The 17,638-nt window shown below is 47.7% G+C and overlaps 1 protein-coding gene across 2 annotated transcripts in view; it reads left to right on the top strand.

The window, feature by feature from the left end:
• The window catches only part of NTRK3 (neurotrophic receptor tyrosine kinase 3), a 203,061-nt gene that overhangs the window by 167,339 nt on the left and 18,084 nt on the right, over window positions 1-17,638 (top strand). Inside the window, exons 14-16 of one of the 2 annotated variants that reach the window (XM_079317834.1) lie at window positions 554-726; window positions 4,816-5,059; window positions 14,770-14,844. In XM_079317834.1, the coding sequence (XP_079173960.1) occupies window positions 554-726; window positions 4,816-5,059; window positions 14,770-14,844 (492 nt within the window). The remainder of the gene's footprint in view (window positions 1-553; window positions 727-4,815; window positions 5,060-14,769; window positions 14,845-17,638) is intronic. The other variant, XM_079317835.1, reaches the window with a different exon arrangement.

The following is a 17,638-nucleotide window of genomic DNA, read 5'->3' as shown; positions in this document are numbered from 1 at the left end:
GATATTCTCAATAAGGATACTGATTTCAGCATCAGTCTGCCAGGGGAGCTATTATAAACAGCAGGGAATAAAAACATGATTTTAAAAATTATGAGAAAAAACTTGACAGTGTCCTTCTTCAGAGGCAGTTTGAAAAATCCACACAATAACTGCACAGCCAGGCAAATCCATCTTCTGAATAAAGGCAGTGTAGTCAGCTATTTCAAAATAAAAGACAGATAGCAAGGACTGGCTGGCTCAGGAATTTAATAATAATGAGATATGAAGCCATTCACCCCTAGGTCACCAGTATAAATTCTGCCCAAGCTGGGAATAATTGGAAGCTATTACCCTCTGAGGCATGTTTGCTGCTCCTAGGAAATGAGTTGGGAACCCACTGGGACAGCAACTACAGGAACAACACACTAACCTGGTGCCACCAGCCCTCCCAGCACAACTGGGCCAGTGCTTCTCTTCCCTCCCTTCCTCATCAGCTCCCCAGGATGCTGTGACCCCTTTGTTCTGCCTTTTCCCCCCCTGAGCACAGTGTGTGTGTCTGCATGCCCTGTTCCAGGCTCTGAAGGACCCCACGCTGGCAGCCCGCAAGGATTTCCAGCGGGAGGCAGAGCTGCTCACCAACCTGCAGCACGAGCACATCGTCAAATTCTACGGCGTGTGCGGCGACGGCGACCCGCTCATCATGGTCTTTGAGTACATGAAGCACGGCGACCTCAACAAATTCCTCAGGTGTGTGGGCATGAGGGCACCTTGATTGAGGGAGGTGCTGTGGGGCTGCTCTGGTGTCGTGATTCAGTGGGCTGAGTTGTCATTAGGATACTACTGGGCACTAAGAAGGCAGCCTATCTCAGGCTGCTCAAGGACAAGAAATTATAACAGTGATTAAACACCTGCAGAGAGCCGTGTGAGTGTCTCGTGATCTTTTGCAGAAAGCATGTTTTCAAAGAGGTGTTGCCTTCTTGGACCAATGAGTCTTTTCTATTCTGTATTGCATGAACTACCCTATATATAAGTGTAGTGTTTCTTTAAATAAAGCTCTCTCCTCTTTTGCTTCTCCATTACACAAGGAACTATGTTGCATTATCCTTTCCACGGCTCCTATAGCCAAAATACAACACTGAGTAGTGAGAGATGGTTGTTCCAAGGACAGCTTGGAGGAGATGAGGGTGCTCACCAGATTTAGGGCTTTAGTAGCCCTATCTCAACATTTTCTATTAGGTAATTTCAGGAGCTGTGGAAACCAGGGTTGTCTTCTCCCACCTCAACAAATTTGAAGCTGCAGGAAGTGTGGTTGTGATCCTTCTCTGCCCTGTGGGGATGGAGGGACATGAAGCCACAGCTGTCAGCAGCTCTGAGTCCTGCATGCCCAGCAAAGCCATGTCCTGCTGAAGCAGGAAGGCCACTTGCCATCACTCCCCTCAGACAGAGCTCCTGCTTTAACAGCACAAGAACCAAAATATTCCTCTGAGAAATTTGTTGGTGGTCAAGTTCTTGATCTGATTTGTGTCCTGGGTGTTTATTGGTTCTCATTTCTGCATTCAGAAAAGACCTGAGAAATGTTGGAGGAGTCTCAGGCAGTGTCTCTGGGGTCCATCCCTGACCCCTGGTCCCTAACCTGTGCCACCAGGCCACTCATGAAGTCAGGCAAGGCCTGAAGAAGTGCTGTAATTACCTTTTCTATCTCTAGAGAGATGCAAATTGCCAGAGCCCCCAGTGCCCCCCATCATCATTCAACCATTTCATTAGCCTGAGGAAGATAATTTGTGTGCTCTGTATCCTCCAGCAGCAAGGGCCAGGGAGCAGCTGTGGGAGGATGTTTATGGTGCTCTTCTGCCACAAAACAGAAATTCCACTCTGAAACCTGCGTGCGAGTGGAGTGGTACTTACCTCTTGAAATAATTAGTAGTTTTATTTTCCAATATTTAGAAAATTGGACCCTTGATATTTTCCTGTTTTGACTGCTAAGTGCGAATATGATTGCAGGAGAAACAAGAATCTTGTGCATGGCAGGTCTAGATCTGGGGTTGGGATACACTCACTGAGTATTTTTCTACCAACACAGTCTCTGACCAGGAAACACAAGTTTTCCCCTGAGGTTTTCACTTCTAAGCAATCACCCACACAGAAGAATGTAAGAAAGGATCCTAAAGATTTCTTCTTTCCTCTGCCTAGTAGTGTCAACCTGTCTCCAGCTTCTTTGGGGCATTCACAGGTCAGTGGGTGAGCTGGGAACATTCCTGCATTGATTTTCAACCTCATTTTGGTATAGCTGTGGGTAGATTAAACAGGATTTTATAGCTCAGTCCCTGTCTCAGGCTCTGAATAGATCCAAGATAGCTTTGTCAAAGTAGGACGAGTGAAGGCTGTTGGACTTACAGAGCTCCTCAGACCCAAATTCAAGGGGGAACAGCCTTGGTTACCTGGGGACCTATTTTTTGGTCCTGGAGGGTTCAGCAAACTCCCAGCAGCAGCAGATTGAACACTGCAACCAGCATGAAACCATAACCTAGGCTGAAAGGGTGTTTTAGCCCAGATTGGTGATGCAGTGTTGAGGACAAAGCCTCATCCTTGTGACCAAAGGCAGGCAGTCTGAAAAAGAGGGCAAGAGATGCTGTTCTTCAAGTGCTTCACAAAGAAGATCTCAAAATTGACCTATCCTTTTTTCTGGCAGAGACAGCAACCTTATTCCCTTAGAGGATTCAGATATTACAGCTGAGGAACAACCTCTCTCACTGCTCCAGTTGACCTCCCAAAGAGTATTGCACAAAACAGGCTCTCTCAGTGTCTCAGAATGATGTCTTGTGCCCACTGCCAATGCCTGATGGAATTGCTTCACTCAGCAAAGTGTTCCTAAGGCTTGATATCATGCTGGAGCCATGGAACCTTCACTCCCATGTCCCAACCCTTTCTTGGGACACGTCTGAGAAACACTCATGCCTGATGAAATTAATCTCCAGCCTCACTGGAAAAGAAAGCTTGTTGTATTATCTTTGGCCTTTATGAAGGAAAAGAAACATTTCCAGGTGTGTGGTCCCTGGGATTGCAGCTTTTCATCTTCCAGCTGTGTTTAGCTGCCAGCTTCTCCTTCCTGTGCAGCCTTGGAAAAAGCAGCTATGTGCTCCTTCCCCTGCATGCTGGAATGTGGTAGGCAGTGAAAATACCCTTTGTGTCCCAAAGGAAGATGGTTTTGGGGATGAGGAAGCTTAGACCCTGCAAAGAGGCACTCAAAATGCCTAAGGAGTCATATGGAAAGAGACTTTGGGCTTTGTCAAGGGAGGTGTCTGCTGGTGGGGAATGATGCAGAGCTGCTTGGAATCCCTCAGCAAGCAGTAGATTTAATAATGGAATAATTCACCCAGCTCACAGCAGGAGACAGTGACTCCCAGACACTGGAGGGCAGGGACACTGGGAGTCTGTAAGACACTCAGCTGGACTTTTCCTAGTTTAACTGCAGAAATTGGAAAAGCACTAAAATGGAAGAGGCTCACTTTAGACCCAGTTTCCTAGAGAAAAGCACAATAAATAAATTCCCCTCAGTGTTGTTAGACCTTTGTGTGCTTCCCAGAGAACAGAGAGTTTTAGTGGCCTGAAGCATTAGCTGGTGTGGCAAAGGGAAGCACCAGGATCAGCAGGTAGGGGCTGGGTTAGTGGTGGCATGTGCTGGGATGGCTCCTCCTGCCTCCCAGGGCCACCACAACAGACCCTGCTGTCTGCACCAGGGTGGTGTCCTGCCTCAGAAAATACTGATAGAAGAGGTTTTGTCATGGAGAAATAGAAAAGGAGAGAAGAAGGGAGAGAAAGACAAGTACTATATAGGACACACCAAGCATCATCTCAAAGAGAACAGCATGAAAGCCTCAGAGGATTTGCTGTGCTGTGTGTTAGTCACGAGGAGGCAGGTCATAGCAGCATCTCTTGCATTTCCCTAAATATGAGGGCTTTTGTTATTCCACCTTCACACAGGTTACCACAGGGTGAGCTCTGCCAGGGGAAGAAGCATCACAGAGGGAGCACGACAAAAAAGCTTGGCACAGAGAAAAGAAAGGGACAAAAAAGGGATAGGACAGGAATAAGACTGACCTGAAGTCCTGCATTTACGATGCACTTGGTTCAGCAAAATATTTCCTTTTGTTGCCCAGGGTTTTCTCTGCACCTGCTGACATCCAGGGCTAAACTTTGCACCTGTGCTCATGCTGGCACATTCACAGCACCTGTGTTACCTCTGGGACAGCTCAGGACATAAAAGGGATTTTACAGGGATGAAGCTGCTAATGTTCCTCTGAAACATTTTCTGTGATCTCTGACTGCATTGGTATTGATCAGGGGGTGGTTTGTTGGTGATATGGGAAAAAGAGAGGAGGCTGTTTGGGATTGATAAAGAGATTAGGTAGCAGAAATATGGCAGCTTTGGAAGAAAAGGGGGGTGTATCTCTGCCTTTGGGGCGTTTTCAATGGTGCAAGAATTAACTGGAGCAAATGTAAATATCTGGGCGCTCATTAGCTTTGCCAAAGAGGAGTGTCCAGGCTGCCTCAAACCAGTGGTCTCTCTGTTCTGGCAGTCTGTCTCCATCTATGGCCATAAGAGGCTGTGTGCAGTAGACAGGACATGATAAGGATATATGGCACCCACTCACCCAGCAATTTCTGGTTTTTATTAAGCTTTTCTCTCTTCCTTTCCACTGGAGCTGTGTGTCCGTCCTCACTGTGCAGAGCTGGGGGCTGGTCCCCATCCAGCAAGAACAGTGACTGTGTGGGATTCCTGTCTCCTGGCCACTTCTGAGACCCAGCTCTGTGCTGTGTGCTTGTCCCTCCCTCCAGGGCACACGGCCCAGACGCTATGATCCTGGTGGATGGGCAGCCCCGGCAAGCCAAAGGGGAGCTGGGGCTCTCCCAGATGCTGCACATCGCCAGCCAGATCGCCTCGGGAATGGTGTACCTTGCCTCCCAGCACTTTGTCCACAGAGACCTGGCCACCAGGAACTGCTTGGTTGGAGCCAACCTGCTGGTGAAGATTGGAGACTTTGGGATGTCGAGAGATGTCTACAGCACTGATTACTACAGGGTAAGGCAGCTGCAGTGGCACTCTGATGCTCAGAGTGAAGGGAGATGGGAAATGTTACATTAAATGAGTTTTTGGAGCCCTTGGGCTCACTTGCTTGGTTATTGTCTCATTGAAACGTGTGCACAGAGGTTGATCAGGCATCCCTAAACCACTGTCCTTAATCCTGTTTGGTCCTGGCCATGCTTGTAGTTCAGACACCCATGCAGATGCCTACATACAGACTCTGTGATACCCCAGCACACAGTCACATGCTTTTGGATGGCTCTGAAATCATTCCATCCTTACTGCCTATTTTTATTCCTTGTTTTTTGAAGACATTGACAAATTAAAGGTAATGATGATAAGTAGAGATGATAAATACTACAGGCTGTGACCTCTGGTTTTAGATTAAAGAAACAATACAGGGACCTAGAGAGAAGGTAACTGAAAGACTGACTGATAAGTGCATAAAATATGGAAGAATAATAGTCAATTTGGGTTTGACCTCAGAACATTTTTTCTCCCAGTAGAGTCATCATTTAAACAATGGAATAATTTGCCAGGGGTAGGTTGCTGAGAGCCTGTCATTAAAGAAGTTCAGGAAGCAACTAGATAAAAATGCCTGGGTTTAGTGGAGAAGCTAATCCTGTACTGGTCTCTGGGGAGAGACTCAATGAGCCAGGAATGCCTTTCCAGTCTTTTCTCCTGTGATTTGTGCTCACACTGTTCCTTGTCTTGCACACTCCCTTTGTACCTGTCTGCACTGTCCTGCCTGCCTGATGGCAGCATCCCTGGGGGAACAGCGAGTTTTCCTTCCTAGCTACCTGAGAAATGTGATGTGAGAAGTGTTTGGAGCACACTGGAGTAGGAGTTTGGACCATCCACCAGCAGGGAAAGGCTTCTCAGACTAGGGGAGCCATGGTTTCTAGCCTGATGCTTGCACTGGGGCTGATTTATTTCTGCTTAGAACATGTATGTTTGGCTTTGAGGGTTATTTCTCCCAGCTAAGGCTGCCCAGAAAGGAGTGGCCTGTTGGGGAGGAGGGGAAACACGATCAGATTGGTACTGAAACATCACCTCTCCCAGGCCAGGGCACTGGATTGCCACTGGCTTTAAATGAGGGAACCAATCTTCACTGTGCAGCAGAGAAGCCCATGCTGGGACAAGGTCTCAGTGCAGTTACTGGGCAGTGATGAGGAAAGAGGTGGTGTGGTCCCATAAGTGGGACCATTTCTACTCATTCATGAAGGAATGAGTAGAAAGAGAAGAATCCAGGGGAGGATGGGAAGCAGCACATGTGATTACCCAAGTTTTTGCCTGCCTTCAGCCCTGTTAATCCTGCCCCTTCCACAGGCAGGGTCACACTGCTGGAGACAATCCTTGCCCCTGCAGCACCAAGGGCAAAAATTGCTGGCTGAGATGATCTCCACAGGGCAGTTTATTGTCATGACATTTTATTGTCTTCTCTGTGATGGTGTCCTGTAGCCCTCATCCTGTCTGTGCCAAGTGCTTTGCTGAGGACTGCTCCATGCTGTCTGATGCAGTGTCCTAGGGCTCTTTAGTGGACTTTGCTCTGCATACACAAATTGCCAGTGTGACTAAAGTAGAGAGCAATTATCACCTACTTAACAGAACAAGAGCTGAGTTTCAGACAATTTGTTCTTAGTTGATTTTCCTTTCTTTAAGTTATTTTCAGTATGTTTAAAACTTTTGATCATCAAGTTAATTCATGGAGACCTTATCTCTGTTAAAGTCCAAAGAAGATTTCTAGCAAAATAAGATTCTGATTGTCTATATTTGCACTGGTGGCAGGAGGGGCAGAGGATTTGTCACTTGCCCAAAGCCACAGCAGGAATTGGTGACAGAGCTGGGAAGCCTCCCCAGGCCAGCAAAAAGCAAAATTCCAGGGGCCAGGTGTCCTTCATCCCTGTTCCAGCTACAGTCCAACCACATTCCTCCCAGAATATGAGCAAAGAAGTGGGAGAACCAAACTGCTCTTTGGTCTCAGCTGGAGAATTGGCTGAAGAGTTGAACTTTCAAAGCCTTCAGTGTTGTCCCTGGTCACATCTATGATTTGGCTGGTGAAGTTTCTGAGCATTTCCCAGTGTTTGTGCATTGCAGCTTTTCCCTTTAGACTGCCTGCCATTGCCAGTGGGGCCTGGAACAAAGCTCTGCTTCAGCTGGTTCTAGAAAATATTGCTTGGTGTGTCCAAGCTACAGTCCTGGGAGAAGCTGTAATTTGTCATCTTCTGGAAACACAGGGAGAAATCCCACCCCCACGCTGACACAAAGGGACAGGACTAGAGCTCTCTGCAAGCAGATTCTCCAGTCTGCTGGGTCCCTGTGTTTGCTCCAGCCCAGGCCCTGCAAGCCTGGATAACTGGGTATGTGGCTATATTACTGTGTTCCAGGCTGAGGATTAGTTCCTAGCCATTTCTTTTCTTTCCCATTTTTTAATCTTTTAAGACAAAGAAAGTACACCATCTGGCTCCTGCATTTGTGGGATGCAGAACTGCTTTAACAAAGGTGAACTGCTTAACTTTCTATTACACATTTGGATACAGAAAACAAACAAAACCAGAAGAGAGGCTTGTTCCCCCTCTCTGCAATCTCTCCATGCTGTGCATCCTTTTCCTCCTGCATCACAGAGGGGTCCTGTCAACTGCTGCCTTTTAACCTCCTTTCAAGAAGACAGGATGGACAGAAAATGCTTGTGGAGGTGGAAGTGGTGGGGAGAGGTGGAACAGGATCTGAATGGAGAGCAGAGGGAAGTGGAGGCACTGGGGAGACAGGGAGATGCAGCCCAGCTCCCGGTGAAGGGGAAGGCGTGGCTGCTGGAGGAGCATTTCTGTGCTGTGTTGTGTAACGTGCTGTGCAGTCTTTGCTGTGGGTCTCTGTGGGAAGGCAGGACAGAATCCATCCATGCTGGAGAGGGAAGGTTTGGGTGGATTTCATTTTCCTTGTTGTTCTCTAAAAAAGCTGTGTGAGTGGGTGATTTTTTTAGGTATGAGTCAGGACTGTGACAGCAGGTGGTGGGATGCTGCGGGTCAGGGACACTGTGCCTCAGCCAAGCTGAGGGTGGCACGGAGACTGCAGCAAGGGGGGCACAGGGTGCCTGCCCAGTGCTGTCCTGGAGATGTCATGGTGGCTCTGGGGGAGTGTCAGAGCTGGGGGCACCACCAGGGCTGGGATCAAAATTCCCAGCTGCTCTCACCCTGCACACTGAGCTTTGGCTGCTCCAAGAGCCCTTCTGTGGCTCTGGACCACCCAAGCTCCAGTAATACCCAGATAATTTTCCATTTTTCCCCCAAAATATGCAATTCAATTCCCAAACAAAATCACATGGCAGTCCAAGGAAAGGGAATTAATTCTTCATCTTTAGATGAGGATGCAGTCTTAAACTGTAGCCACAACTCCTCAATAACCCCCAGGGTGATGTCCTGACATGGGTGGGACATCAGCAGTGAAAACACATGCTAAATAGAGGAAACCTCTTCTGAAACATCATGAAGATATCCCTCTGTCCATATTTCCTCTGTCCTACTCTTCTGGCACCCTGTTCCAAATCCTGGGTGCTCCTTTGGAGGCTGATCCAGCATGGTAGATAGGACTAACAGACAAGCCTTGCACTGAAACTGGATTTACTCTGACCCACAGTCTTCTCAACAGAGGGCTCCAAAATAATCACACCATCACTGGTGCTCTGTTCCAACTCTCTGCAGAGGCTCAGCTGGACTCTCCCAGCTGCCTTTTTGTGCAGACTTGACTGAGCCCCTTGGAGCTCCTGTGAACAACACCCAGTATCAGCCTCCTGGTACCTTCCTTGTGGTTTTGCTGTGCAGCTCATGCAGTGTTTGTGCAGTGTGAGAGGTGGATCCCAGCACAGGGATCCTGTCAGCACCAGGATGGAGCCCTGTGATGAGTGTGCTGGGGCTCTGAACCATCACCTGCTAAGGGAAATGCCAACAGGCACAGGCAAGGAAAACTCCTTCTGAATTTTTAGCTGCGATATGGTACTGCCTCACTTCTGGAGGGAAAATGAGCTGCCACTCTCAGGTTTTGTGGTAGACCCAGTGTACACTGGCTGTAAGTCAGCTCTGGACAGAGAATAAGCCAGGCTGTGCAGCCAGTGGTCTCAGGCTCAGTTCAGTGCTGATGGGTGGGGGAGAGCAAGCTCAGTCCCTGGCCACACTGGCTGTTGTGGGGGATCTCTTGTAGAAGGTACAATATGTGTGTCACATTCCCAGCACCTCAGTGCTGTGCAGATGCATCTGTGCACTGCCTTTTGTTCTTCTAGCCTTTCTCTGAGGTGGAAAATGTGATGTGCTGCTCTCTCTCCACCCTTTCTGCTCAGGGTCTGGGAAGGTTTCACATCTGTAAATTTATGTTCTATTAGGAAGAGGACTTAGAAGTGTTTTAATTTTCTCCTTCTTAGCTGATTCTGAAAATATATCTTGCTTTGTCAGACCTATGAGAGTAGGGGCAAAAAAGTCTCATAGTGACCTGGAGATGTGACTGATACAGATGTGCCAGTCAACCAGAGCCAGAGTCTTCCTATGTGCAAGAGCCTGTGTTTGAAAGTATTACATGCCTAGCTGATTATCCCATGTATCCCATCACCCCAGCCCCTGATTTGTTATTTCTTCCCTTGTTCTTATTGCCATCATGCCCCCTGGATGACATCTGTATGCCTCTTTAGGTGTGACTCATGCCATGGTGCCTCCCAGCTGCCCTGACTGGGGTTTGGGGGGGGGGCAGAGGAACCAGATTCCTCCTAAGCTGCAGTAGGGTTGGAAGGAGGGGAGGTGAGGGAATGGCTCAGTGTGGGTGTGTGGGTGAAGTGTCTCTGTGCCTGTCCCCGTGTGCTCTGCGTGCAGGAAAAGTCACTGTGATATTGAACGTGCTGGTCTTTGATATCTCTGTGGCTCCTATAAAAACCTCTGCAAATTGAATTTGTGGCACAGCTCCTTATCTCCTGAAAGGAAGATGTAACAGCATCATCTTGTGTTTTAGCCAGACATTTTCCCTCAACACTTCCCCATTTCTACACCGAGGGAAAAACAAATGTTGAGTCTTGCTTTTTTCTCCTGTTTGAAACCTTAAGAGCCCTTCACACAAAGCAGCTCAAGTGCAGAAGAATTAATTGGGGAAATTAGGCTGTGCTGTATTCCTGGCATTTCCTCAGAAATGGTAATTGCCCTAATTCTCCACCCTGTCAAGACCTGCATCCGCGCCCTGTTTTCTCCCTCCCCTTTTCTCAATGTCTACCTGTTGTTCTCCTGCTTGAGTTACTGTTTTCATGCTGTTGCCATTTATCTCATTCCAGTAATGAGAGGGATGTGGCAGGTGAAGAGCTCTCACAATCTGGTGACATCTTCTTTGAAGCACAGGCACAAAAGAGCAGTTTGTTTTTGGGAAATAAAAACTCCCTGTTCTGGTACTTGACCTCCATGCTAACCTTTTCTCCTGCTCAGGGTATGCTGCTGCTGTCACTGCAAGTCATTTGGCTCACAATTTTTGTTTAATGCAGTCTCAATATTAACCTAAACTCTGACCTCCAGCTAAATCCCCATGTTCCCCCCCAAACCCTCACATACCTGCTGAGACCTTATCAAACTTAGGATCTTTCAATCAAAGCTCAGCCCCATTCCCAGGCATTTGAATTGAGGCTTTTGATTTCTCCCAAACATCAGGTTGAGATCCAGAGGGCTGAGAGTTCAAAGCCTTTCATTTTAGCTTCCTGATGGTTTTTAATCTTCCATTTGCAGAGGTTAAAATGTAGCCAAACAGGGAGGAATTGTTTGTTGTTCAGTATTTCCATCCTAAAACACCTGAGGATGTATATGACAAGTTTGGATTCAACAGAGATGATTCTCCCAGTCCTTGTCCATGCTGGCTGGACTTTGGCTGCTCTTTAAAGCTGTCCAGGGTGATTTCCTGGGATCTGGGGAGAGTCCTGGCAGTAACCAGTCAAATGCTGGAGCCATCCCTGGGGCAGTGACACCATCCCCAGAAGTTCGAGTCAGTTCAGTTCAGAAATCTGGGGCTGTTTCTCAATGCAGCCAAACTACCCAAGTCTGTCACCTCTGCTGTAAAAACTTGAAATAGCAAATTTTCTGCAGGGAAGTTCAGGAACCCTTTCCTTCAAAGCAATTCCCTTTGCACAAAACTTTACTAGGGAGGGCAGGACTCTTTTCTATTTTCAGTGTTCCCTGGCTGCAGCCAACATATCTAGAGAGGCAAAAGAAGCCACTTGTGATCCCCATCCATCCTTGAGTAGTTTCCCCCCTCCCCCTGGCTGTGAAACTGTTTTTCTTTCCCCTGTTTTAATTTGTTTTGTCCAAGTGTGGTTCCCAACACCTGCTAGAGGCTGCCTGCATGCAGTGTGCTCTCCTCCTCCTGCTGTCCCCACTTGGAGCATCCCATTAGCCTGAAAGCTGTGACAGACAGGGAAAAGAGCTCAATGCCTCATTTTGAGCAAGATAGACTCTCCCATGGTGGAGATCCATCCAAAACGTGTTTCACTGTGGTGTCACCAGAAACAAGGAAGGATTTTGTGCACAAAAGGTCAGAGGCACTGACGGTTCTGGGTTTTACCAAGGTGGGTAAAAATTTAAACTGCATTTAAATTTAAACTGGTTTAAACTGCAGCTAGAGCAGAAGAAGGTGGAAAACCTTACACCAGCATATTATTCCAGCTTCATTATTCCAGCACAGGTGACCAGAAAGAGTGTGGGTTATGAACTGTTCATGCTTTGGGAGGAGCTCTGCCATTTCCAGTCCAGTGAGACTGGAATGTGCAAATGGAAGCACCCCCCTCATCGAGTCTGGGCTGTTAAACCCATTTCCTCACTGCAGCCCAATGGCCTTCTGCCTTCCCACCTGCAGGACCATGATCTCAGCTCTCCTTTACCATGGGTGCAGCCAAGAGATCTTTTGTGTGGGGACACATTGATCAGGAAAGGTGGTGAGCAGCCCCAAACCTCAGTGTGATCAATAAAGAAACTGGAGGCAGAGAAGTTATAAGCCAGTTTAGTGAGATCATGGATAAATTATGCTTTGCTTCATGACAAACTGAAAGCCTCCCTGAAAAAATTAAAATTCAAGTATCTTCATCAACCTCCCTAATTAAGACGCTTGCATGGAAGGAAATCACTGCTTTTCTGTTTTTTTTTTCTTTTTTCCTGCTGATTCCTGCATGGCCAGAGTTTCTCCAGGGTTTCCCCTCCCCAGTTTCAAAGTCCTGCCTCTCTCACAGCCCCAGTGAGCTCCTTCTCCCCCCCAGCTGGATGGAGAAATCCCCTATTTGCAAGCAGCTCTAATACCCAGGCTGTTTAGGGCTCGGCTGTCAAAGGGAGCGTGTTCAATGTACAATCAAGGGGCAACCATGCACAAAATTGCACACACACACACGAAATGGGAATCTTTTCTCAGTGCCTGTTGAGCTTTGAACGCTTAAGTGATTCCACCTCTCCCTTCCCCATCCAATTATGTAGGCGACACATGATAAGATTGCCAAAGGAATTAGTGAGGGAAATCTTTATACTGCCTAATCAATAGTGTTCTGCTCAGCAGAAGGCATCTCCCTGCTCTGGCCCCAGCCATGCTCCTGCTTGCCTTCTGAAAACACAAGATCACCCTCTCTCTGTTTGGACTGTGTAGACCAAGAGTTAAAGCAGCAGTGCATCTGTTGAGAATGGTTGTAGTTAGAGTTTCTTTCTTGCTTTAAAAAAAAAACCCAACAAAATAAAACAATGCAGATATATAGACAGAACCCTGCCAAGCCTACATTTCAGGATTTTGGAGATGTTTGCTGTGTAGGCCAGAGGGACCTTCTGCCCCTTTCTGCTATATGGTCCTTACAAGAAAGGCCAAGAACATTATAAGCAAAGCTGCATGATAATTTTTCTGAGCATCACTGAGGCACGACGCCAGATTTTATGGGCCACTAGACAGATCCAATATAGCAAATCCTCTGTTCCACTGTGGATTCTGAGACCAAATTATCAATTAATGTGAAGCATTAAAAAATCCAAATCCCTTTTAGTTCCCTGCAGTCATTAGTGACAAGATACAATATCTATAGCTCAAATGCTTTGCCAGCATCCCCTGGCAGCAAGGCAGAAACTTCACTCCTATTTTTTCCAACGTATATAAAAAAACATATGAGATCAGTGGTTTTTACACTCAAATTCAGCTGCCTTTACATATTTACTTAGATGGAGAAATAAATCAGGTTTGGGTTACTCTCTGGGTTAGTTATTTGTTATTGGAATAAATGCATGGTAATAGATCTGACAGAGGGAGATGTTTCCCTTTCAGCTTTGTGTTTGAGGTAGAATTTGCTTTGTTCTGCACTATATAATATTGATGTTTTTCCCCCACTGCTGGATGACTTCATTTGCTCTGCTTCTTTCCAACATCCATGCCTCTGCCACAGCTGGCTTTAGGATGCAGTTTTATGCATAGACTTCTCTTTTGTTTTCCCTCAACTGTAACACAGAGGCAATTTAAACAACCAGCATGAAACAATTTTCTAAACCTTCCCCCCACTCCCCAAATTCCTACTTCAACTTTTTGGGAAGGGAGGTGAGTCAGTCATCCAGTGGGCAGTTCCCCAAGCAGAATGAGCTGCCAGCTACATTCAGCTGTTCAATTTCCACTGCTGCTGCAGGGTGGGCAGGTGCCCAGGGCAATGACCAGCTGAACATACCCTGAACCCATATTTTAGGTATTCCCCAGGCAGCTCTCAGCCCGAGTTCCTCAGTAGCACAGCCAGAAGTCTACCCCAAACCACTGTGTTCACTAACTACCCTTTCCATCTTGGGATTTTGTCCCTGTGGGAACACAAACATCTTACTGGAAAGTCAGCAGACTTTATGACTGTCATTCACTCTTAATGTGCTCACTGAGATCCCTACCCCTTTTCCTCTATCCCATTCCCCAAATTTTCCTACTTTGATGCAGAGGAAAATGTAGTGCTGTTTTTCCTGCCCCAGAATTTTTCTTCCCCTGTCCCTTTCTAAATCTCAGTTTTCTGAGTGCTGGCATGCTTGTGGGTGATTTGAAGCTGTGGGATCAAGTATTTTCTTCCCCAGCCTGTGACAGTACTGATGGGACAAAGACTTTTGGAGAGTGTAGGGTGATGTGTGAGGTTCTTCACTGGGACATTTGGCCAACAATACCCTTAACTCTGGCTGGCCTGAGCTTGTTCAGTGAAGACATCAGGCCTGAGCCTTATTCTGTTGGCAGAGGCAGATGAGTCCCTGCACTGTGCCCAGGAGGGCTGGCAATGGGCAAGAATCAGGATGCTGAAGTACCAGATACTTTACAGGAAGTGCTCAAGCATCCTAAAATTTCTCTTGTTTGGAGAAGACTTCTGGGTCCCTCAAGGGATGGCATTCTGTGTGACCATTCTATGTGGCCTCACAGTCCAAGGAGAAGTTTCTCCTTTGTCTCTTGCCCAGCTCACCCTCTCTCAGCACTGGTGCAGGTGATGCTGTGGGATGCAAGGTGGTGCTTGGTCAGAGGATCTCACCTGCGCCACGCCCTCACAGCAAAGGTCCTGTAGCATTGGGATGTTGCAGCCAGCAAAAGGCTTTTGGTTCAGTTAAAGACACACCCTTTCCCTTCTTGCCCCCTTGCTTCATCCCCCCCATCCCTCCCTCCCTCTCTGACCCTTCCCTTCTCTTTTGTTTGTCTCCCTGCCTTGTTTCCCCCCGCACTGTCAGGAAGGGCCGCGCCTGAAGGGCCAGTTCAGCGCAGCGTGGCAGCGACAGAGACTGGCACCGGCGGCAGCTGCAACAGTGAGTGCACCCCGACCTGGGCAGCTCATCGTGGGGCTGGTGCTGCTGGGGCATGCAATGGCACCTGGGGCCGAGTGGCTGTGGGAACTGAGCGTTTGGCAGTGAAGGGGCTCTGCTGCGTGATGGGAGCTGCACACCTTTCTGCTGTAGCCACTCTGGATGGTGACATTATATGGGATGAATGCAGATGTCCTCAGTGCCACCTTCCTCTCTGGGTGTCCAGGCTGTGTGTGCACTAGGGGACAGTGTGGGCTGTCCTTGGCCTCTGATGGCAGCAGGTACAGCATGGTTTGTCTGTGTGCAGCTAAACTACCCCATGCCTCCAAGCAGGGTGGCATTTGCACTGCTCACTGGGACTGTCCCTGACCTGTGTTGTCCTTTAAACATGGGGCATGGGCCACACCATTTGAGTGGTTGGATTGTCACATGCCAGCCCTGACACTTTTTGTGTGCTGGTCTGGACACACTCTGGTGTCTGACTGGGTGTGTGCAGCTGTGGTTGTGTGGATGTCGCCCAACACTTCCCACTGCTGCTCCCATCCCTGGGCCAGGGGAGAGGCAGTGAGGGGTTGCTGTGAGTCTGAGGCTCTGACAGAGCAAAGGAGTTTGGTTCTGCCAAGGGTGTGGCTGAAGGGAACCAGGTGAGGCTTGGTGACACCAGCATCCTGTGCTGCTGGCTGCAGGATCCTCAGCCCAGAGTCCCCAGCTGTCACAAGCCTCCTCCAGGAAGCTGCAGGGCTGCTGAGGCTGAGCTGCAGGAGCCATATCCAACTTGGCTGTCCTGTGGGATTTTTCTGCTGGCACACAAGAAAATGCTCTGTTGATCCAGAAAGTTGGGAATCTTTGCTTGTGTCCATTTTGGAAGTGGACACCCTGACACTGCACAGAGCAGTTATGACCCCTCATAGTTAAAGGCAGGAAAGTGATGGCTTCCACACTTCATTTCCCAATAGCTTCCCTGTGCCACCACTCCCAGAGATGGGCACAAACATTTGCAAAGTGGGCATGACTGGGATAAATCACCTGGGTCCAGCTACCCCCCTCCCTGTGGCACTGTGAGGGGACCTTTTGCTCCTGGCCAGGTGATGCAGGGTGAGCTGTCCCCCACCGAGTGTCAGGACCACTCCTGCTGCTCCAGAGAATGCCTTCAGCAGCTGAGTGCATCCTGCAAATCCTTCCTGGGCTCTGTGACAGAACAAGGCTCTGGCACTTCCTGACTGTTGCCAGAACCAAATGGGAGTGTGACTTTAGATATTGCTGATTTTGCAGGGGATATGTCAGCAGATAAGAAGATTTGCCACTGAAAGGTGATTTTGTTACGCTTGTGCCTTTCTGAGCCAAAATTGAATTGTGGGGTGTGGATGGGAATTTAGTTCTAAGCACTGATGTAATTTTGTATCCTTGGCCCTGAAGGCAGTTTTAAAAAAATTATTTTCCCCTGTGCCCTGACACTATTTTGTTGCCTTTGAATCATGTCCTTATGACAGAACAGATACTGGGGTTGACCTTTGCAATGTGACATAATAATATGTTACTTCTTTATAGCTCTTTTCATTCAAAATGCTTGGCACACTATGAATTTGATCTTGCAGCCACTTGCCACCGGGCCTAGCACTCACTGCTCCAAGCAATCCCTGGGGAAGCCAGAGGAGCAGAGAAATGCTACATCTGGTATTACTTGCAGGATCAGGCCCTGGAGAAATGTAGCACATCTGTGAATAACCACATTTTGGAGAGAGAAAGCCTTACCCTCTCATTTATCATTTTTATTTGCTATCAGAATGCCATGCCCAGCACTAACATGACAGCCTCCCTCCCCTTGGCTACAGTGTCATGGCAGGTGATGCTGGAGCAGTATTCATAGCTATTACCTACCACCCTGTTGCTTTTTTATTATTTTTTTCCCCAGCTCTAAAAGCCTGTTAATTAATAAAGTCCTTTAGCTTATCCTGCACCATTTGATCCTGCAGAAATCACAGCATTTTATCTTATTAGCAAGTAGGAATTAAAGAATTAAAACTACTCAGGGGGAAAAAAAACGAACATTATCACTTTCCCTGGGCATCACTTCTGAAAAAACCTTGCCCTGTACCTTCAAAAACCCCAAGCTCAGCCCTCAGGGCTTGACAAAAGATGGGAACCCCAGATCAGTGAATGCTTGGGCTGAAAACTGCTTTGTACTCTGCTATGCCTGTTTTGAAAGGGAGAGCAGAGCCAGGTGCAGGGAGAAGAGTCCAGCAGTGAAATCCCAGACCAGGGCTGTGCTGCAGGTCCCTTCTCTGCTGCTGCTGTCCTCTGCCACCATAGGAAATTTCATTAGTTCTCCTGTGCCTCAGTTTGCCATTGTTAAAGAGTGATCCCTGCTTGTCCTCACCAAGGAGATTCACATGAAAAAACATTGCAGGAGACACAGTCATTACAGTGTTGGGAAACAGGTAAGTACCTTAGGAATATGTAGGGAGTCTGTGAGCTGACACATTTGAGGTATTGGTTCACAGAGCAAATTTTGGGAATCCTTAGTGGCTGGAAAATGCAAAGAAGGAAGGTAGGATCCTTGCAGTTTGCACAAGAACCAGGAAAGACAACTGCTCCACCCTCTTGTTGATGAGAATTAGTTAAATATGCGGATTTAACCACTAACCATCATCAGGTACCTACACATTTCACTATTGTTTGCCATCATCAGAGCACTGCATCCCCACCTCACCCTTAAAAACTCCCTTGAAAAATTACTTCATTAGGAGTAAAGAGATCTGGAAGGGATTCCCTGGATCATCAAATCCAATCCCCTGTT

The sequence above is a fragment of the Erithacus rubecula genome (assembly GCF_903797595.1).
Source record: "Erithacus rubecula genome assembly, chromosome: 14".
Taxonomy (NCBI): Eukaryota; Metazoa; Chordata; class Aves; order Passeriformes; family Muscicapidae; genus Erithacus; species Erithacus rubecula.
The sequence above is the reverse complement of the archived record's forward strand: the minus strand, read 5'-3'. Positions and strand labels throughout refer to the sequence as shown.